The sequence below is a fragment of the Pelodiscus sinensis genome, chromosome 3, assembly GCF_049634645.1.
Source record: "Pelodiscus sinensis isolate JC-2024 chromosome 3, ASM4963464v1, whole genome shotgun sequence".
In the NCBI taxonomy this organism is placed as follows: domain Eukaryota; kingdom Metazoa; phylum Chordata; order Testudines; family Trionychidae; genus Pelodiscus; species Pelodiscus sinensis.
The window spans coordinates 42,516,452-42,540,055 of record NC_134713.1 but is presented as its reverse complement, the minus strand read 5'-3'; the positions used below and the strand labels follow the sequence as shown (position 1 = coordinate 42,540,055).

The 23,604-nt window shown below is 41.0% G+C and overlaps 1 protein-coding gene across 20 annotated transcripts in view; it reads right to left on the bottom strand.

The window, feature by feature from the left end:
• Nucleotides 1–23,604, bottom strand: part of MLIP (muscular LMNA interacting protein) — a 150,069-nt gene that overhangs the window by 32,644 nt on the left and 93,821 nt on the right. For 16 of the 20 annotated variants that reach the window (XR_012902553.1, XR_012902554.1, XM_075923630.1 and 13 more), the window contains 2 exons: nt 21,900–21,944; nt 6,679–6,804 (listed from right to left, as the gene is read on the bottom strand). Coding sequence is in view for 18 of the 20 variants with exons in the window: in XM_075923630.1 (XP_075779745.1) it covers nt 6,679–6,804; nt 21,900–21,944 (171 nt within the window). In the remaining 2 variants the exon portion in view is untranslated. Of the gene's footprint in view, nt 1–6,678; nt 6,805–13,976; nt 14,042–21,899; nt 21,945–23,604 lie in introns of those variants that run through there. The other 4 variants (XM_075923617.1, XM_075923614.1, XM_075923621.1 and 1 more) reach the window with 2 other exon arrangements.

The following is a 23,604-nucleotide window of genomic DNA, read 5'->3' as shown; positions in this document are numbered from 1 at the left end:
GAGCTAATTGCTGACCAAGAGGCTTCCAAGGAGTGCCCTTGACTGAAATTCATATTGATATGATTACACACACTCATCCGGGGGGAGGAATCTCCCACCCAGTAAAGAATGTCCAGTACTCACAATTTAGTTATCTCTCTTGCAAGTGTAAATTAAGTTGAAACTCCCTTGTAAGAACTGGCGTCACAAAGACGGACCAACACAATTTGGCATCTTAGATAAGAAAGAGGATATGGGCCCCATGGGTATAAAAATGAGTCCAGCAGCACACTTACTCTGAGCGTCAATCTACCATCTATCTGCTGGTTGGGTTAGGTGATTGGCCTCCCTAGGTTCCATGGGGACACCCACCTCGTATTCATCTTTCCTAGGAATTGAGGGACCGGCCCTGGCCTGATACACTGGAGTCGAGAGGCACAGAAGGGGGGTAAAAATTGTACCTGGGTGTGTCCTTTGTCTTAAGTGTACACATAAACTTAGAGCTCTTTAAAGATTAAGCTTTTACTTGGTCCCATTATTTCTATTTTCTATATTTATTTTCTTTGTAACCATTTTTAAGACCTGTATTTGTCAATAATTAAGAAATAGAGCAATAGCCGTTGTAACCATAGGATTTATAAGCTTCTTTAATAAACCTGTAACTAATTAAGCTTTAACCTGACTCCTTCAGTTGCTGTAACAGAACCAAGCACAGTTTAAAAGAACTCTTTAGCCGGTCATAGGGGCAGACGCAGGCAGAGGTGGTCGTTTGGATCGTGTTGCCTCCAGAGCACAGATCCATAGGGGCATCCGTCAGCCTTCCATGGACTGCCCGCTGTGAAGGAACCCCCCGGTCCTAGCAGCTAAACACACGGGCGTATTAAGCTCTCCCTGAAAACTTTGGGGCATCTGTCAGCCTGTTGGCTACCCGCTGCGAAGGGACCCTGGTCCTAGCAGCCAAAGACACGGACGTAAAACTTTTGGGGCACTCGTCGGCCTTCCCTAGGCCGCCCGCTGCGAAGGAACCTTGAGTTCTAGCAGTTGAAGACTCTGGTGTATAACACACACCACGCACTGCCCTGACCATTGGCTGACAGTCAGTGAAAGAAACGTGACTCTACAGCCCTACAGCTGGTGCTCTCAACCTTGTGGCATCTGGTTAGACAGAGTAATTTGAACCTGCATCTCCGGTAGCCCATGTGAGTAGCTAACCACCTGATTATTCTGGAGTGGCTCTGTCTCTCCCTCTTTCTTATTTTTCATTAAAATTTTCAAAGGACTCAGTTTAATTCCAATGTGGAAGAGGAAAGGGGTTTTTTTTACATCTCAGAACTGTTTGTGCTACAGGCATACTGTTTCTTACTCACCTCTGGAATCATAAAAGCAAGGACTTTGAAGAACTGCAAGGATCATATAGCCTTACCTTGTGCCAAAATGCAGGATTTGTTATAACTAAACCATCCAAGACAAATGGCTCTTCTGAAAAACTCCAGTGAAGGAGATTACTTGACTTCCACAAACAGTAAGGAAGTTTTTCCTGAGATTTAATCTAAATCTGCTATGCTGCAGTTTGAACCCACTGCCTCTTGTTCTGTCCTCTGTGGCAAGAGAAACCAATTTTTCTCCATCTTTTTATGGCAATCTTTCAAGTATTTGAAGACCACTGCCATGTCCCCTCTGTATGACCTCTATTTCAATCTTCCACCTTTGATCATATGTCTTACTTTCCATCCCTTTGATCAACTTTATCACTTTTGGATCCTTTCCAGTTTCTCTTCACTCTTTCTATATAGCAGTGACCAAAACTGGACACAGTGCTCCAGCTGAGGCCTAACCAGCATTGAGAACAGTGGTATTATCGCTTCCTGTGACTTGCATGCTATGTTAAATCAAAGCAAAACTACATTTGCTTTTTTTTGTTTTGTTTTGTTTTGCAATAGCATCATATTGTTGATTCAAGTTCCATATATTATTTCCCATGATCATCCAGATCTAGAGACAAACTCTGTATTTCACAAAGTAGCATTTATGCAAACATATGCAGAGGATGTTGGAGCTCATTGATATAATGGACAATAGGCCAGATTTAGCTTTGATTTACAACACTGAAATTCTATTGGGAAAGTCAATGGAGTCAGAATTTGGCCCACTGTGAGCAAGAGGAGAATTAAAATGAAGGACTTTCTTTTTAAGTATTTTTAACAACAAAGCTTTTTAATTAATACTTTTTATTTCTAAAGTGATTAAAATGTAATTAGAGGGCCCTAGAGCTAGGAAGGATTTAATTATAAAGGTTCCTTGTTCAATTTTCATCTGGCAAGAGAACTGCTTAGCATTGTGATCCTTTACTACCCACCAGATGGATGATTCACAGCATACTGTAAAAGTTAATTGGAAGCTTCTCCAGGAATGTAATTACATATTGCAGTAAAGATTTTAATTCAAAGCAATATACACAAACACTTATTTACCTATATAGATTGATACATTTGCATACAATGGTCAATCCAAGATAACAAACAGCTCAGAAATAAAAAATGTTACTCCTAAAAAGTGTTCTTAATGACCCCACAAGATATTCTTAAATGACATTACACAAATGTTTGGTATGTTTGATACTGAAAGCAAAATTTGATTTAAAATTGACATGGATAACAAATTATCAAAAATATGGGGTGGTTATTTAATCATGTAGTTACTGTTTATACTATACTTTGTATCAGCACACAAAAACTTGCTGGCAGACGGCTCTGTAGAAGGTTACAAAGCCTTCCAGTCCTAAGTTGCATACAGATATTTCAGAATGATCATGACGACAATTCATTAATATCCATGTTCAGGCTATTGTCCCCTCTTTTAGAAGCCTCACAGAATAAGCTAAGCCACTGGGTAATGCAAAATGGGACATCATTTGAGATTATATTGTTTTAATAGCAAACATGGTTGGCTTTAGTGCTCAACCTCTCCCTACATCTGGCCCCTCTATTCTAACCATTCTTGAAGTCTCCCACAGCATACTGTTGCAGACTGATGAATTCCCTCCAGCCACAGTGAATCTATTAATTTAACATCCAGCTTGCCAGATCAATTAGCATAACACTGAACCTGTGAAATAGCCATTAAGTGGCAATGAAAACATTTAACAGGCATGCGCCAACCAAGAAAGACACAGGAGGCCCCAACCATTTTTATAAGTGCAGAAGAGGCTGGAAACCACCGACTTATGTCCTTGGTCGAGTTACAACATCCCTGACTTGTAACACTTTCCCTGGAACCAATCACATCGCAAGTCGAGGGCCTCCTATATACTGTCGGTCTGAATTTACTGACAAAAACAATTGTGCATTACTATGTCTACAGGAACTTCATTTACAATTTGCTTTAAATATTGCTTTAGTTTCCTGCTGAAGATTATAAAATCACACCTATAAAAAGTCTATAAAAATTGATTTTTGATGCATAATCTGAATATTCAGCTTTCACCTTAAATGCTTGGATCTTGAGACATATAGTTTTTAAAATAAATTCTTCAAAGACCACCCTTATCTAAAACACACATTTTATATAAAGTGGGTATTCACAGATTTGCAAGGTTCTAGATACAAAATTTGTATCTGCATCCGTATCTGCAAAAGTATACCCACAGATATAAAGTAGATATCCATGGATTTGTAGGGCTCTGTAAATTGGTACCTTTTGCATGTCTAGTCTACATAATCTGGAATGCAGTGGAAAGCATGCTTCATTCTCAAATTTTAGAAGAGTGGGTTTTTTTCTAATGTCGTTTGCTACATTTGGATTCAGGGATTTGGCTGGAAGAGATGAGCGGAGGAAGAGGGAAGAGAAGTGTGAGACAATGGAAGGGGGCGGGACCTGAGTAGAGCAGGGAATGAGTATTAGGGGAAGACAGACTGGGGAGCCTTAACCAGCAGCTTCACCCACTGTCCACGATAAGAAAGTGTTTAAATATAAAATGGGAAGGTGGCATATATATTAGTGCTGTTTAATACTATACAATATTATATATCTTTATAATAAATTAATATCAAACAGCAGCAATATATCTACCGTATACTTGAGAGAGTTTGTCTGACTGTCTGTTTGTCCAAAGATGACTCCTAAATGGCAAGAGCCAGGACCACCACATTTGGCATGCAGCTTCCTCTTATCATAATTTAAAGCAAAAGTGAATGGAGAGAAGAAAACAACAATGGTAAATGTGCAAATGGCAGAGGTGCTTAACAATTTCTATGTGTTGGTTTTCATCAAGGTTGGCAGCAATTGGACACCACCAACATAGTGAATGCCAGTGAAAATGGGGTAGGTTCAGAAGTTAAAATAGGAAAAGAACAAGTTAAATATTATTTAGAAAACTTAGATATCTTCACGTCACCATGCCCTATTGAAATGCATCTTAGAATATTCAAGGAGCTGATTGGGGAGATATCTGAGTCATCATCTTTGAAAAGTCATGGAAGACAGGGGAGATTCAGGAAGACTGAAAAAGGGCAATTATAGTAGCCATCTATTAAAAGGGAAATAAGAACAATACAGGAAACTACAGTCAGAAGTCGGTTTAACTTCTGTTCCAGGAAAGATAATGGAACAAATTATTAAGGGATCCATCAGAAAGCATTTGGAAAATGATAAGGTGATAGGTAACAGCCAGAATGGATTTGTCGAGAACAAATAATGTCAAACCAACCTGATAGCTTTCTTTGAGAGGATAACAACCCTTGTGAATAAGAGGGAAGCGGTGGACACAGTAAACATAGATTTTAGTAAAGCATTTGATATAGTCTCACTTGACCTTCTTATCAATAAACTAGAGAAACAAAATGTAGATGGGCTACCATATGTAAGTGCATAACTGGTTAGATAACCATTCTCGGAGAGAATGATTCACAGTAATACTGGAAAGGCAGAATAAATGGAGTTCAGCAGGGATCAGTTTGGGGACCAATTCTGTTCAATATCTTCATCTATGATTTAAATAATGGCATAGAGAGTATGCTTATAAAGGTTGCAAATGATACCAAGCTGGGATGAGTTGCAAGTGCTTTGGAGGACAGGATCATAATTCAAAATGGTCTGAGGTAAATAGGATGAAGTTCAACAAGGAGAAATGCAAAGTACTGTACTTAGGGAGGAACAACCAGCTTCACATGTGCAGCAGAAAAGGATGTAGGGTAATAGTGGACTATAAGCTAAATATGAATCAACAGTGTGATACTGTTGCAAAGAAAGCAAACATCATTCTGAGATGCACTGAAAGAAATATTGTGAGCAAGACATGAGAAGTAATTCTTTCCCTCTACTCTGTGCTGATTAGACGTCAACTGGAGTATTGTTTCCAGTTTTGGGCACCACATTTCAGGAAAGATGTAGAGAAACTGGAGAAAGTCCAGAGAACAGCAACAAAAATTATTGAAGGTCTAGATAACATGAGAGTTTGTTTACTTTAGAAAAAAGAAGACAGAGGGCACATTAGAAGTTTTCAGGTACCTAAAAGGGTGTTATAAGGAGGAAAGAGACAAATTATTCTTCATAACCTCTGATAAGACAAGAAGCAATGGGCTTAATCTGCAGCAAGGAAGATTTAGGATGGACATCAGGGTGGTTAAACTCTGAAATAAATTGTGTAGGGAGGTTGTGGAATCTCTATAACTGAATATATTTAACAGCAGGTTAGACAGACATCTGTCAGAGATGATCTAGATCAGGAATGGCCAACCCATTACAAATGAAAAGCCAAAATAGTGGAGGATGCAGCGCAAATAGACGAGGGAAAAATGTTGTTGAGAAAAAAAAGGCCCGGATGCTGCCCTTTTAACAGCAGAGCAGGCATTGTCCTTTTAATGGTGGCCATTTTGAAGGATGCACTGGATGCCGCGGCTCTGTCTCTTTTATACAGCTGCCCCTTGAAGAGCCGCGGGTGCAGGAGCCGCAATTTTTTCTTTGAAAAGCCACATGCAGCTCACCGATCTAGATGGTGGTTGGTCCTGACATGATGGCGGGGGAACTGGACTTGATAACATCTCAAGGTCCTTTCCAGTTCTAGTATTCTATTATTCTAATTATTATATTCTATGAAGTAAGAGTTTGGTTATGCCAGGACAATGGGATGTGCCTGGGATACAATTATTTCTTATAAACACAGATGGAAGTTTCTGGTAACAGGGACAGTTATACTGTATAATTATCACAGGACGGCAGCAAGGGGCCAGAGATGGGAACCAGGACATATATAACTTCATTGGGAAGAAGGGGGGGTAGGGGTGGAGAAAGGGGCAACTATTTACTGTATATTTCAGAGAGTTTTTTCTTTATGTATCTGTCTGTCTGTCCCCAAGCTCAGGGACATGTATCCCTCCCGCAGCTGTGCCGACTACAGCTGCAGCAGCCATGGACAGATGCTTCTTATCTGGGCTCAAGCTGCTGTGGTGAGAGTGGGAGGGAGTTGTCCTTTCTCCCATGGCAGCCTGCATACTGAAGCCCATATCTCCAGCCCTATCTCAGAGCAATGATTTAAATGAAGAAAAACAAAAATTATCTGAGCCAAGCAACACTGAATAAATCCCTTAGTTTATATATAAAATAAACAAGAGTCCAAAATTCAACTTCATTAGTTTCTTTGGAAATTGACAACCACTACAAATCCTGGGGATGGTGGAGGTGAATTTTAAATAAAGCACTCACCTGTTCAATATCTGGATCTCTGGTTTCTTCAAGGTATTTTTTGAAAGGGTTTGGTTGATAAGGCTCCTCTGCTTTCAGTAAGATTTTTGTTTTCACTGGCCCTGGACGAATAACACCAGGCTTTGTCTAGATACATATCACGCACAGGGGAAAAGAGAACAGATATTTAAAAACATGAAGAGTAACAGATTATAGAACATTATATTTATTCTTGGACATTCTGATTCCAGTTGTATTGAAGCTACCATATTTCAGAAGATGACATTTAAAAATATGCAAGGACCAAAATCATTCATTTCCTTATTGACTGACCTGTTTTTATTTCAGAATATGGAGAAAGATGACACACGTTTTGATTCTGCAATCACAGGAAGCTCTTAATTAACATCTGTTTGTTATCAATTTAATAAAAGAAACTAGCCTGCCTGTCAAACTATTGTTCCTGTCACCTCTTGCTAGGTGCTCAACTGCATCCTAACAACTTCATCAAGGCATGGATTATGTATAACCATATCTGTTTGTAGGCAGCAAATTCCAGTGTGAACTTTTCAAAAAGACACCACAAAATGAAAAAAAACAAAACAAGAAAGAAGGGTAATAGATGATGCAAGTATATTAACTAATGTCCTGCACCAACACATGGCAAGAGAGCACTTTTAGAAAATCCAGGCCAGGCAAACTCTGGCCAAATATCATGTGAGCTTTCCCAGTATACAGGACAAAAACTTGAAACAGACTATGAACAGCAGCAGCAAACAACCATTTGCACAAATGTAATCAGGCTTTTCAGTACTAATATCTCAACTTTCTCATCCTTCAGCCCCTGATAAGCAATAAAGCAGAAAATGATGAGAGAGAGTAATTTTTTATTCTATGAAGTACAGCTGGATGTAAAACAGTAATTCCAGCGTGTAAAAAAAAATCAAAATTTGTTCTGTATTTGTGGTTGAGAGAAAAAGGTTCACCCTTTCTATGCAGAGCACTCATCCTGGGTATAGGGGGACTTAAGTTATTGCTCTGCCTGATTCAGAGCAAGGGTTTAAACCTGAGGTGTCCATGTACTGGAGGAGTTACCTAACCTGTGGCCACCTACGGAGTCTGTCTTTGTCTTCCTTTTCCTCTGCTGCCTCAAGTGAAGCTGTTTGTGAGGTGCTGTGTGCACTAGCTGGGTTTCTGTTAGTCTGTGTTTGGTTTTTATTTTGTCTCTTGATTTCTCTTTCTTTTACAGGTGTCGTTGGTTCCCTCCCTTTTTCCCTTAGGAGTGAGGTTTTCTCTATGGGGTCCACTTCAGATGGGTTTAGCAGTTTGACCCACAAGCATGGGGTTGGGCGTGTGCCTGCTTCCTCCTGCACTGTGGGGGAGGTATCGCTGAGTCTGTGTAAGATTATTGGCTGTGCTCATTAAATCTGCCTCTTGAATGAGCAAATACAGAGTTATTTTCCTGGTGTAAGAGCTGTTTGTGAATCATTTGATACAGGAGGGACTCTAGGTCCAGGATCTTTTGTTCAAGTATTCTCCTTGTTTATTGCTGCTACTAAAGCAATTTTTCTAATATGCACTCTTCCTTCACAATGGGACACAAATGTCTAATTTCAGCCATTATTATGAAGCAATTTCTGCTGGTGGGATGATGTGGGTCATTTTATGACATTCCTACGCCAGGTAGATGTGGCATAAGATGTTCTAAATAATCCTGAATCTTGTTTTAAAGCACCACATGGATGGGGTGGATTGTATCATGTTAGCAACCTCTCAAAAGGTGAAATATTTCCTGGGTGATGACCCTGGTCATTTCCAGGATTCCTGCCCACATATTGCTGACTTGGGGGTTCCTGAGAATGTGGGAACCCTAGAATAGTGGGGAGGAGGCTGGAAAATTAAGAGACCAGAAGGTGAACCCCACCCTTCCTGTGCCATATGTGGTCTGCTGCTATCCAGAGAGCAGCCTCCCCTCCCCCAGTTTCCCAGAGGAACACTTGGTTGGGACCTCGTCACCTATGTACCATCGTGTTTTTCTGCTTTTTTTGTTAGTCTGGGTTGACCAAGATGTTCCATGTGCTTGTTCCTAGTGGACTGAGCTAGACGTCAGTGACAGCTCTTGCTGATCAGACCAGAATCCAGTCTGTAATTTGATGTTCCTGTTTAAATATTCATATTGTGTCTGTGTAACAAAGAATTCAATTTTCTTTTGTGTGTGAATGAGGAATGTGTGTTAAAAGATAAAACAAAAGGAAAAATTATGTAGCTCTTTAAAGACTAACAAGATGGTTTAATAGGTGATGAGCTTTCATGGGCCAGACCCACTTCCTCAGATCATATTCTGGAAGAGAATTGGCATGAAAAATCATGGAAGACAGGGGAGATACCAGAAGACTGGAAAAGGGCAAATATTGTGCCCATCTATAAAAAGAGGAATAAGAACAACCCAGGAAACCACAGACCGGTCAGTTTAACATCTGTCCCAGGGAAGATAATGGAGCAGGTAATTAAGGAAATCATATACAAACACTTGGAAGGTAATAAAGTGATAGGGAATAGCCAGCATGGGTTTGTGAAGAACAAGTCATGCCAAACTAATCTGATAGCTTTCTTTGATAGGATAACGAGCCTTGTGGATAAGGGAGAAGCGGTGGATGTCATAGACCTAGACTTTAGTAAGGCATTTGATACGGTCTCGCATGATATTCTTATTGATAAACTAGGCAAATATAACTTAGATAGAGCCACGATAAGGTGGGTGCATAATTTGCTGGATAACCATAGTCAGAGAGTTGTTGTTAACGGTGCTAAATCCTGCTGGAAAGGGATAACAAGTGGAGTTCCGCAAGGGTCTGTTTTGGGACCCATACTGTTCAATATCTTCATCAATGATGTAGATATTGGGATAGAGAGTACGCTTATTAAGTTTGCAGATGATACCAAACTGGGTGGGGTTGCAACTTCTTTGGAGGATAGGGACATAATTCAAAATGACCTTAGCAAGTTAGAGAAATGGTCAGAGGTAAACAGGATGAGGTTTAATAAAGAAAAATGCAAAGTGCTCCACTTAGGAAGGAACAATCAGTTCCATACATACAAGATGGGAAGCGACTGTCTAGGAAGGAGCATGGCGGAAAGGGATCTAGGGGTCATAGTGGACCACAAGTTGAATATGAGTCAACAGTGTGATGCTGTTGCAAAAAAAGCAAATATGATTCTAGGTTGTATCAACAGGTGTGTTGTAAGCAAAACTCGTGAAGTCATTCTGCCGCTCTACTCTGCACTAGTTAGCCTCAGCTGGGGTACTGTGTCCAGTTCTGGGCGCCACATTTCAAGAAAGATGTGGAGAAATTGGAAAGGGTACAGAGAAGAGCGACAAGAATGATTAAAGGTCTAGAGAACATGACCTATGAAGCCAGGCTTCATGAACTGGGCTTGTTTAGTTTGGAAAAAAGAAGATTAAGGGGGGACATGATAGCGGTTTTCAAATATCTAAAAGGGTGTCACAAGGAGGAAGGAGAAAATTTGTTCCTCTTGGTTTCTGAGGACAGGACAAGGACTAATGGGCTTAAAGTGCAGCAGGGAAGGTTTAGATTGGACATTAGGAAAAAATTCCTAACTGTCAGGGTGGTCAAATATTGGAATAAATTGCCAAGGGAGGTGGTGGAATCTCCCTCTCTGGAGATATTTAAGAACAGGTTAGATAGATATCTGTCAGGGATGGTGTAGATGGAGCTTGGTCCTGCCTTGAGGGCGGGGGGCTGGACTCGATGACCTCTTGAGGTCCCTTCCAGTCCTATGATTCTATGACCATATATACCAAAGAAATACAATGAAAAAAAGTGAACACATTATTAAACTGACAAATCAGATTTAGTACAGAAGATGGAGTGAGAGGGAGGGAGGGAGGGACGGAATAGCTATTTGAGTCAATGAATGGCTAATCAGGGGTGATAACTGGGAGGCTATCTTTGTAATGATTAAGGTAATTAGCATCTTTATTAAGGCCCATTTGTAAAGTGTCAAATTTAAGGATGAAAGAAAGTTCTGAAGTTTCCCTGTGTAATCTGGTATTAAAGTCTCTTTGAAGTAAGATGCATGTAGTAAGGTTGTTAAGACTATGTCCAGGTAGGTTCCCAAGCAACAAACCCCATTGCCAACTTTGTCCACATATTTATTCTGGAGACACCATCACTGCACCTAACCATGTCAGTTATATGATCAAGAACACATATTCCTGTTCATCCAGAAATATAATTTATGCCATCATGTACCAACAGTGTCCTTCTGCTATATATATTGGACAGACTTCTTAGACTCTTCGCCAAAGAATTAATGCCCACAAATCAGACGTCTTCACAAGGAAAAACCAGTTGCTTTTCATTTCAGCCTATTGAACTTAACGACCTTACTACATGCATCTTACTACAAAGATTGACAACTCTAAAAGACTGACAGATTGCAGATTGACAACTCTAAACGATAAGGCAAGCACCTATCAATTGGGACAAGATAGTTGTGATATGAGAAGAATAACTTAAGGAAACAAGAACTCATCCAATGGCAATTGATTATAGCATGATGATGTGAAACTTACTGATCCCAGTGAAGGAAAACTGCTATAAAAAGGAGCTGTTTTGTCATAATTTTTGGGTGCTTCCTGCCAAGACTGGAGCATCAGTCCAGACAGATAGAGCCCTGCTTCTATCCGTGATCAATTTGGTTGATCACCAGAGAGACACGGACCATGAACTGGTAAATATAACATTGATTAGTGAGACAGTGTGTGTGTATGTATTTGTCTATGTAACCATATGCTAGCTGCTTCACTATTGTATTCTTAATAAAGGAGGCACATTGCCTTTATTTCTATAAAAAGATCCTGAGTACTTCTTTTAAGCATAGCAGTATTGCTCAGAATTTGCAGAATATTGCAGGGATTATTGTTTTAGGAGGGTGTGGGGAATATTCCCTTCACTAGCTATGTCTCCTTCTATGCATGAGATCCATGTGCAACCAGATGGAAGTGTTGTCCTGGAAGGTTTTGGTGAATATACCTTTTGCAACGAAGCAGCAGCTCTTTGGTATGTGTGTCAAGGTAAGGCATTATGCCACCCTCTCAAATCCCTCTGATACAGCCTTGACGACATCCCTGTCCCCGAGTGATTGTATGTCCCTGACTTGGAGGACATTGTACAAATTTTCTGTTCCAAAGCACGCCGACAAAGCATCATAACAGCCAGTCATTTTGTATACCATATTACTCCTCTCATGTCTGCACGAGGGTTGATGATGATGATGTTTTAGTGATCAGTATTCAATGATCATTTAAGGTGTGCTTACTTTATGTTATTTCTATCTTTGTTTTTATATTGTAATACAACATTTTGTAATATTTTAATGTAATTTTATGTGAATATTGGTGATTTAAGGAACAGACGGTGTCCTGAATACCTTAAAATCTAAATAAACAAGTCAGATAATGAGTGGGAGACCAGAGATCCATTTTCAGGTAGAGAACTGAGACACAGAGAGACTGACTGCTTTCCTCAGGTGTCTGTCACTTAATTATCAATTAAAGTCATTGCCTGAGTCCCTAGCACAGTGGTCCCCAACGCGGTGCCCGTGGGCACCATGGCTCCTACTGGGCCATTTCTGTGTACCCGCCGAGTGATCGGGGCTGGCCCTGCCCCCAGGCACGTGGTACATGGGCTGTGCCGGCCCCTGGGCATGCAGGTATGGGTGGCCCCACCTCTGGGTGCACGGCGCAAGGGCTGTTCCGGCTCCAGGTGCGCGGCGTATGGGCGGTGCCAGCCCTTGGGTGCGCGGCTCAGGCGCGGAGCCAGCCCCAGGCATGCAGCACAGGGACGACCATGCCCCTAGGTGCATGGTGCACGGGCTGCGCTGGCCCCGGGCGCATGGTGTATGGGTGTCCCCGCCCCTGGGCACACAGCACAGGAGCGGTGCCGGCTCCAGGCACGCGGCACAAGGGCACTGCTGGCTCCTGGGTGCGCAGCCTATGGGCATCCCCGCCTTGGGCATGCAGCACAGGAGCGGCACCGGCCCTGGGCATGCAGTTCATGGGCTGTTCTAGCCCCGGGCGCACAGTGTATGGGCAGCCCCACCCCTAGGCATCTGGCACAGGAGTGGCGCCAGCCCCGGGAGTGCGGTGCATGGGTGGCCCCGCCCCCGGGCATGTGCGCAGCCCTGCCACCCCCGGCAGCCCCAAAAGGTTGGGGACCACTGCCCTAGCACATTTGGAAGTCCAGATCCAAAAATAAATAAGGGAAGTGGGGGGAGACAGTGAGTAGATAAACTTCAGAGGGATAGCTGAGTTAGTCTGTAACAGGAAAAACTTAAAAACCAATTTGTTAACAATTAAAAAACAAAAGACGATTTGTTGTTTTTTAAGTTTTTTTCTGTTACAGACTAACTCAGCTACCCCTCTGAAGTTCACCTACTCACTGTCTCTTTTTTTCTTCCATTTTTTTTCCTTTGCCTCTCTCCCTCTCCACCTTGCCTTATTGATTCTTGGCTCTGGACTTCCAATACTCCTGTAACCTGAAGAAGTGGGTTGTGCCCACGAAAAGCTCATGATACCATCTACATATTTTGTTAGTCTTTAACATGCTACTAGACTATTTATTGTTTTTTAAGTTTTTACATCTTAATATAATAGACTTTGAATATTCCATGTTTCCAAAGCATCACGTTTATCACAGATACAGCCCCTCGGAGCAGAGCTAAGTAAAGAGTTGATTTTTTGTTTTATTTAATGGCCAAACCAAAACAATAAAAAAATAAAATAGTTCACTTCAAACCAAAACTGATTTTATCACACTTTCTTGCGAAAATAAAACAAACTGAAAAAATTTCGTTCAGGTTGAACACAATATATCAAATGGCATTTCAAAATAAAATGGCTACTTGGCCAACTAAGTGTCGACATACTATGTTAATTCAAAACACATTGTCAAAGCAACTCACTGATATGTTTTTCTAAAAGAACCCCTAATTTTTTTCTCCAGACAAAATTTTATACACAATTCAACCCAAACACATAGATAGTTTTGGTACTTCCTCCCCCGACCCCCTTTGTTTTTTGATTTGAGAATTTACTGCTTGAATGGAAAATTTCACTCAGCTCTACATGGGAGCAAGATGTAGGTGGGTGTCATGGCCCTCAATATCATATATCTTGGATAGCAATGTGTGCAAATGCAATAAAAAACCCCAATATGAAGTGGATTTACTCAAGGGGGTTACATAGTATATGCTTATGGACACTGTGCTATCGTAAGAACAAAAGAATGGCCAACCTGGTTCAAACCAATGGTCCATCTAACCCAGTATGTTGTCTTCCAGTAGTGGTTGGCATTAGGTGCTTCAGAGAGAATAAACAGAACAGAACAGGTACTGAGTGATCCATCGCTAGTCATCCAGTCCCAGCTTTTGGCAACTAAAGGCTTAAGGACATATGGAGATGGGGTTGCATCTCTGACCATCTGGGCTAACACCCTTGATAAATTTATTTTCCATGAACTGATGTTCTTTTTTTTAACCCAGTTATGCTTTTGACTGTCAGAACTTTTCCCTACATCCCTGGTGTACTCTTCCATGCCTCCTGCTTTGTAGTCAACTAACTGTTGACTTATATTGCAGTGTTGCCAACAACCTCTTTTCCCAGTAAATTCAAACATGTCCTCTAATTTCAGTCCCTGCAGAAAATATTGGCAATGAGCTTGACAGACTGACAGGATATTGTGTGAGATAGTACAAGTATTTCATAAATATGTCCTTATAAAGAATATTATAAATAATTGGTTAGACAAATAATTGGTTAAACTACTTATTTGAACAAAAATACAAATATGTTAGAGAAAGTAGAAGGTAGGGCCACAAAACTGATCAATAAAATCCAGAGATTTCATATATGAGTAGAGATTGACAAAACTGAATTCATTTAATCTAAATCATCTGCCATCAAAAAGTACTACGAGTAAAGTGATTTAAGAAGAGAAGAGCTTTAAAATGAATGGTGGTATTTGAGATTGTTGATTAGAGGGATACAAGTTTAAATTATGGATGGTCTTGAATTAATACTACTTATGCTCACCCCAACATTGTACCTTTCATATTTATCTCTTGTTTCAGTTAAGATGAGTTATAAATTAAAAGGCTGGTGTTTTGTCTGTTTTCCAACAAAAAGTTAAATATAAAAAATAAAGTAAAATATGGGATTGTGATGGCATAGTTCTTATCAGATTACTGTACTGACAAAAGTACTCTTGGTCTGCTAATGGTCTTATACAACTATGTAATTAGAAGTCTATTGAGCTACCTGAAATAATCAAGGATAAGCTGTCTTTACAGATGAAGCACTGCCTTCAAAAGCACATTGTTACAAATGCTTTTAGGGCTGCATTTTCTAAAGAACACTGACGTCAAGTGCCCTCAGTCAGATGAGTCATATGCTGCCAACAGTAAGATGCACATCAGCTAGCAATCAGAACTGGAAATACATTATTAGCTACCTATCAAGTTCTAACAAAACTCTCACTTCAGAAACAAATGCCTGAGCTCTTCCTTTGCTAGCAGACAGGAAAACTGACAGTAGGTAAAGTGCCCATAAGCAATCTGAGATTTCTCTTTTCTACGTGGGACTGAGTGACAATACCACCACCCCAAAATTCTAAAGGCTACAGTAATGGCCAAACATTATATGTGAGTGATGTACTCAATACGAAGTGGATGCAGGCACATATTCACCTCTTGCTTTTTCTATTATTATTATTAAATCATAATAACTAGCCTCTGTTACAGTCCTTTTCACTAAGAGATCTCAAAGCTCTTTTCAATGGAGGGCTGAATCCCTATCTGCATTTTACAGGTGTATCATTAAAATAACCTCACTAGATCATATACACCCACAGTACAGTAGATGGGATACTATAAAGTCAAGTATACAAAGGTGCAGGCAGTCATTCTGATGACATTAGAAATTAGTCTGTTCCAAGCACTTATGCCTACTGAAAATGCTGGGTGAAGAAAGGGTCCACAGAAAGATAAAATGCCTAGGAAGTGAGGTCTGGAGTTAGGGCTCCACCCTCCTTACCTGCCCAGAAGCTGGGTAGGTTTTCAGATTATTTTGACTTCTTAACATGTTATTAATTCCCAAAACCTTTCATTAAGTCTAGGTCCTTTCTAAAAACTCTCTCCCTGAGGCTCTAATTCCAACCTAGTCTTTTCTGTTGTCTGTATGCACTCTGTCTTCATCTATACCCATAGCCTGCCCCTCTCCTCTTTTTCTGCATATTTTGTTCCATTATTTTGTCTGCACAGGGAGATAGGATCTCAATTACGATGATTGCCTCAGTCTGCTGGCCATTTTAGAAATTAGCTTCCCATCACGAGGTCTTCATATGGCTCAGTGGCCTCCTTTACCTGTTTCCTATGCTAAGAAATAAATTAATCTAGTTTTCTTTAATTCCCAGGGCCTTCCTGTAATTCTGCAAACACATTCCAGCTACCATGCTCTCTAGAATCCTCAGTGCTAACACAGATGTTGCATTCTGCCTTTAGAAAATTTTGGCAGGGTATAGCATAAAACTCTTTTAAGGTAAGTTAGTTTGGCGGGGATATCACTACTATGCTTCTTCTAGCATGGTGATCTTAACCTCTAATTTAGTGTTTGGATGCAGAAATCAAACTATAAAAAAGTATTTCTAAAATATAAATGTGAAATGTTTCTTCCTTAATAATAAACTTTTTGGAAACAAATCATGAGCTTGTTAAAAAAAATCAAGAAAGGAATGAATTATGTATGAATTGTTCTTATACAGGCATCTCCCTACAAAACTTTTGTCATTACTAACAAATGTCAAGTGCAGTTATTATTTTATTTTGAACTGAGTCACTTTCTTGTGCTTTGCTTGGTGTCTGACCATTATAGTATATACTCAAACACGGCCTATTCCAGAGAATTCTAAATAAATAGCCACTTAGCACATACCACTCCCACAAACCACAACAGGCTTCATACACTCAGCTGGTACTCAGAACCGCTCAGGATTTAGCCTGTATGGTTCATCCTCATGTCCATAATGCCTGATATTACCATGCAGCTTGCCATAGCTCACAGCTGCTCCTCCTAAAGGACAAATTGAAAACCATTTATTAATTTAGACAACTGACTCACAACCACCACTTGTCAGAATGTTGGTTGAGTGTAGATGGGGTCCCAGTCACCAAGAGGTTTCAGTTTTATCCTTGACTCCAAAGCTGGGTGGGGCTGAACAAATGCATTGCTAGACACATTATTTCAACCAAAAATATTTATTCAATGATAAATGTTGTTGAAACATTCTATCATCTAAAACCAACCTCTCAGACTCATTGCAGATGATACCAAACTGGGTGGGGTTGCAACTTCTTTGGAGGATAGGGACATAATTCAAAATTACCGTAGCAAGTTAGAGAAATGGTCAGAGGTGAACAGGATGAGGTTTAATAAAGAGAAATGAAAAGTGCTCCACTTAGGAAGGAATAATCAGTTCCATACATACAAGATGGGTAGCGACTGTCTAGGAAGGAGCATGGCGGAAAGGGATCTAGGGGTCATAGTGGACCACAAGTTGAATATGAGTCAACAGTGTGATGCTGTTGCAAAAAAAGCAAATATGATTCTAGGTTGTATCAACAGGTGTGTTGTAAGCAAAACTCGTGAAGTCATTCTGCCACTCTACTTTGCACTAGTTAGGCCTCAGCTGGAGTACAGTGTCCAGTTCTGGGCACCACATTTCAAGAAAGATGTGGAGAAATTGGAAAGGGTACAGAGAAGAGCGACAAGAATGATTAAAGGTCTAGAGAACATGACCTATGAAGCCAGGCTTCATGAACTGGGCTTGTTTAGTTTGGAAAAAAGAAGATTAAGGGGGGACATGATAGCGGTTTTCAAATATCTAAAAGAGTGTCACAAGGAGGAAGGAGAAAATTTGTTCCTCTTGGTTTCTGAGGACAGGACAAGGAGTAATGGGCTTAAAGTGCAGCAGGGAAGGTTTAGATTGGACATTAGGAAAAAATTCCTAACTGTCAGGTTGGTCAAATATTGGAATAAATTGCCAAGGGAGGTGGTGGAATCTCCCTCTCTGGAGATATTTAAGAACAGGTTAGATAGACATCTGTCAGGGATGGTGTAGACGGAGCTTGGTCCTGCCTTGAGGGCGGGGGGCTGGACTCGATGACCTCTTGAGGTCCCTTCCAGTCCTATTATTCTATGATTCTATGATTGCAACCCAACCCTATCCCAAGGAACTCTAATGCTCAAATTCTCTGTTTAGAATGTATGCACAAATGGAGTTTTAAATATACACTTGCTAATCCAGTGAAGGATTTTTGTGAATTGAAATGAGGTGGGGAAACAATCATTTATTTGCATGGGACAATTACTCAGAGTAGATGAGGCCTAGCAGATCCTTCCATGGCTGGTGACTGACTACCCACATAAGTCAAAAGTAAATAAAGTTTGGAGTTTGGTTGCCAGGAATCACCCAATAGAACCCCGTGCTTCTAGTAAAATCCAGTGTGTTTTCCCCAATAATTGTCTTTGCTTAGAGACTGCCAATTTATTAGAAATTAATAAATTGGTAAAACAGGCTCTGGAGGGACCTAGTTGCCCTTTCACAATTCTCCTGTGCTCAGGTCCCATCTTCCTCTGGAACTCTCCTGTCACAAGGTCTAGAAATCAATGCTTCTTCCTCTTATTTGGGATGCTAGAAAATGAGATTATTACAAGTACCCTGGGTTCTTCTCTGGTTCCAAAGGGTGTGCACTGCTCATAACAGTTATTAAATCCATTTATTTTACAGCAGTCTTCCTGTAAACAAGAACTGTATTTTCCAATCCCTCACAGAGGATTGCATTTTTGAATGCTTTCTAATCAATCTTGGTTTTTTCGTCAATTTGTCTCCATAATCAACACTCCCACATCATTAGACTCCACAATATTTAACCAGAGAAGAGAGTTAGCCTCGGTCTCTCATGGAGCACTGCATGCATGGGGAGTCTCCAGCTGCTCCAAAGATCAATGGAGTGCTATACAAGCCAGAGCAGGTTAAGGAAGCCCTGAGGCTGTTCTAAAAAGCACTGTTGATAGATTTGGTTAAAAAAAAATGGGCCCAGGATATGGGAGGAAAATGGCTGTTTTGCATTCAGCAACTGCTGGGCAAAGTTGATCATTGAACGCTAGGGAGGGAAGAGGTCTTATGTCATTTTGGATGACCCACTGTAAAAGGATGTTGCCCCAAGCACACACCATGTTTGAGAGGCACTGAAGCCATCAGGCTGAGCTCCCTATAATGATATTTGAGTTTTGCATATGCCAAAAGGATGTGTTTTGGTAAGTACAGTACAATCTTAGCGCTTTGCTTAGTTGAATTTTAAATTGTTTTAAAGTATTTTTCCTGCCATTACTTTTTTGGTCATGGATTCTTTTTAATGGGGATAAGATATATACAGGCAGTCCCCGGGTTACGTACAAGATAGGGACTGTAGGTTTGTTCTTAAGTTGAATCTGTATGTAAGTCGGAACTGGCGTCCAGATTCAGCCGCTGCTGAAACTGACCGCCAGTTCTGACTTACATACAGAATCAACTTAAGAACCCCAGGCGTCCCCAAGTCAGCTGCTGCTGAAACTGATCAGCAGCTGATTCCAGGAAGCCCGGGGCAGAGCAACTCTGCCTCGGGCTTCCTGTAGTCAGCGCTGGTCAGTTTCAGCAGAAGCTGACTTTTGGACACCTGGGGCAGAGCAGCTGGGGTTCTGCTGGGTTGCTCCAGTAGCGCCGCTCCTCGGTGCTACTGGACCAACCCAGCAGCACCCCATCTGCTCTGCCCCAGGCGTCCTGATTCAGCCGCTGCTGAAACTGACCAGCAGCGGCTGAATCAGGACCTGGGGCAGAGCAGCTGGGGTGCTGCCGGGTTGGTCCAGTAGTGCCCAGAGTGGCGCTGCAGGACCAATCGTCAGCGCCCCAGATGCTCTGCCCCAGGGTCCAAAACAAAAGCCTGGTCTGCTGGGGGGGCACACTAGCTGCGCTCTTTCCCCCCCCCCCCCCCAGCAGACCAGGGACATGGGGAGCAGAGCCGCAGCGGCAGCGGGGTGCCGCGCCTCTGAGGCTTTGCTCTGGCAAAGTCTCAGAGGTGCGGGACCCCGCCACGGCTGCGGCTTCAGTCCCATAAGTCGGATCCACGTAAGTCGGGGACTGCCTGTAATTAAAGCTATTCATTTTTTTTCTTATCCATATCTTAAATTTATAAATGTGATAAAACATTCCATGAAATGAATGAGGGCCTAATGGAGTTCTTCCCAGGAACACTTCAAGTCTGAAGGTAAATGCCTGGGGCAAAAAATGCCCCTCTGGCTAGTTATTCACAGATCCCTGTAAAGATCCTGGAGTAAGGACATTTATTTTGCATCCTGCTGTTCTGATGGAGCAGCAGGACATATCCCAGACATGTTTACAAATGCAGAAGACACTTTCAACTAACACTGTGCTGAAGGAATATGCACTATCTGAAGCCGCTTAGGGTCCATACAAAATTCAGAGAGAACTGTAAGTACCTTCCTTAGTATACAGGAAGCAACTCTGGCATATAAGAGGAACCTTTGTGTCATGCCACTTATGGTATTTATATTCTGCTTACCTATATTTCTTGCAGCAATTTCAATTGTCTTGGACTTTCTCTACTGTCTTTCCTGAATTATGCATAGTGTTCTTAAAAGTAACAACTATATTTCACCCTAAAAATGGCTACAATTCACTGTTGGGAGGCAATCTGGTATAGATGTAAATGCTGCTTCCTCCGATGTCACTCCCCAAAGGCAATGAAGTCAAGCTGGGCAAATTAATAGCCCCTAAGAATCTTTTGCAGCATGCTCTGGCTATACCCTGGAACAGTCAGGTGTTCCACAGTACATAGTGCACTGGTCAGGATTTTGGTGGTGAGCGATTGCTGAAAAACATTCTGATGGCTTTACCACAAAGGCAGCTATAATGCCATAATTCTCAAAGTTTAATTGCTATTCTGCTCTGTCACAGTTTAAGTTACTTCACAGAAATTAGTTCTAAGCAATTTAAACCTTGGAAAGTCAGTGAGTTGCATGATATATATTTCTTCTTATGAATGAATTTCAGAAAAATCACTTCAAGCTGTTAAAATCACCATGCAGTACATCTCAGAACTGCTATGCATACACAGAAGGGTAGTTAAGTTATACCGTTCCACAAATTGTGCCATGCCACCATGCAACTATCTAGGTTTCTCTCACTTTTTAAAACATGTCTGAAATACATTTAGACTTCTCTTCAGCCCACATCTAGAATTCCTCTTAATATCACTAACCTGTAGGGGCCTGCATTCAGTGCAGATGGTTATAAACACTGACTGCTTGTCTATTGTCTGGTGAATCTGGATCTATCATATTGTGCCCTTGCCCACATATAGTCCGTACTGGTTTTGTGGTTAAGGCACTAGAGTAGTAGTGCAAAAGCATGGTAGAGGTTGGCATGGTGACTAGCTTCTAGTATCCTGAGAGCCCAGTCACTTATGATGAGATTTTCAGGGGAGTACAGCAACAAGTGCTGTAAGGGGAGTTCTGGGCCAGGCACTTTTAAATGTCTAGTTGTAGGTGCCTGAATGGGATTTGAGCTGTATTGACAGCATGAGCCTGAATCTGTGGCTCAGTTTCTTATCTTATCTGTAAACTGGGGATAATAAGATTTCCCTATTTCACAAGGCCACTGTGAGGACAAAATGAAGTTGTTCTACATAAAATTTGTGTTTTAGTCTTAAAATACAACCCGGGGCCTGGCTTTTATCTCACTTTTCACCAGTTTAGCTGTTCTTGATTTAATCAGCTATAAGGAAGGAGAATAGAGCCACAGACTTTTGCATCTGTTTAAACAAAAGTTTTCAATCAAAGCAGAAATACTGTATACTGTCACTAGGAGGCATTATGCCACCAAGTACACAAGTCACTTAGGGCTCTGTCAAACCCTGCCCTATGAATCCATCTCACTTTGCATTTATATTCATGTTCAGTGTAGAAGGAGCAACATACTGCTTATTACTTTCATGTGGAACCAGGGACTACAGCTTCCTTCCAAAGACTAAGGAAGGACACAGTAATGTCTTCAGATTTTATGCCTGTAATTTGTAAAACTATCATTCAGACACAAGATACATACCGGTTGACTCTTTGTCACTATTGGTGCCGATAAGTAAAGATTAGCCTGCAAAAGAGTAAATATATATAGTGTAACATAAATTAGCATAATCCATTCCTACTGTCTCACAGTCTGGGATAAAGAGAAATGCTTATTTGCTACAGAGAGGAAACCAGGCAAAAGAATAGTTCCATAGATTGTGAGTGGTTTCTGGATGATGGAAGGAGTACATTTACATTTTATCATGTCACTGGTAAGCACTTTTGTGTTCCTAATGGAAGAAAGGCATCTGAGAAACAATATATTCCCCTAAAAACAATGAATAGTCCCTGCAGCGCCTATAAGAAGACTTTATATCTGATGTAAAGGTTTGCTTCTGCACAGTGGACAATTAAAACAACAATCATTAAAATGTATTTCTAATTATAGCCCCTCATGAAATTAACTCTTCACTAACATCTCATAGGGCTCCATGCTGGAAGGACATTAAAATTCCATGCATCTTTCAAGTGACTATCCTCTCTTTCAAGTGAATTCCATTGAACTTCAGTAGGTTCCTGTGTAAAATTCACTACCCTTCTTCCAGGACACATTTAACTACAAAGCTTCAGATTGCTAAATGTAGAGCTTTCTTTGGTTAATTAAAAACTGTTCTAATAGCTAGGTTTTGATGTTACAGCTATAGCATATTAAGGGCCAGACTTTGGCATACACTTACAGCCTGCACTGGATGGCACTACAGCAGCAGCTTGAAGGAGGGACACTGACTTACTGAACCACAATTCCTTCTAATGGTTTCCAGGAACACAGCCGCCCATCACCCTGGGAAGGGAAAGAACATATGCACCCCTTGCTTCTTCCAAACTCTACAGACTGGGGTTGTCTGGGGCTGAGGCCAGAGACCCACCTCCACTAAGCCCAATGAGATAAATAGTGCCACCACTGGTCATCCATCAGTCACATTGTTGCACATGGCACAACAAAGGAAAGCTCCCAGTTCCCTCCTGCCACCTTCCTACACCAGCATCCCCCCATGGGACTAACCATAGCACTTTCAGGCCTGAGGTTTCACAGCCTTGTACTTGGTGCAGTCACTTATTGCTGTGGAAGTTGAGTTCGAAATTGGTATCCAGTGCTGCACCAGAAGGAATACTGGTAGCTGAGAATTCAGCCCTTTCATTTTTTAACACCCTTGAGAAAATATTGACCCCAATGATTTGTATAGACTATTAACAATTACTCTAATTGATCGATGTATACAAACACTAACATAATGTAAAGAAAACATGTAAGGTGGCTTAACAGGATGACAGCTTCTGCTGTGTCTGGCTGACTCACAAACAAATTAGTATGCAAAGATCATCTATTTTTCTTCTCTCACCAATGGCATAGTTAAGACAGCTTCTCAAGAAGCTTCCACTTATAGAAATTATGGAAATAAATAATGATAACTGGATTGTTGAAATGCTACACTAATTCTTCTATGTAAACTGAATTTCAGTTGACCAAATGAATACCTGGTAGCTATTTCAGATAAAAGAAACAGTGCAAATCCCTTGTCAAAAAATTAAATTAATTTAAAAATCATTGCTCCATGCAAGACCACTAGTCATGAGAAAGTGAGCATGCTGAATGAACTCAGAGTTTGATATGGATACTATAGATGTCCTTACCATGGATGGCAAATTCAGCCCCAACAGGTCCATCATTCATTAAGAAGAGACAC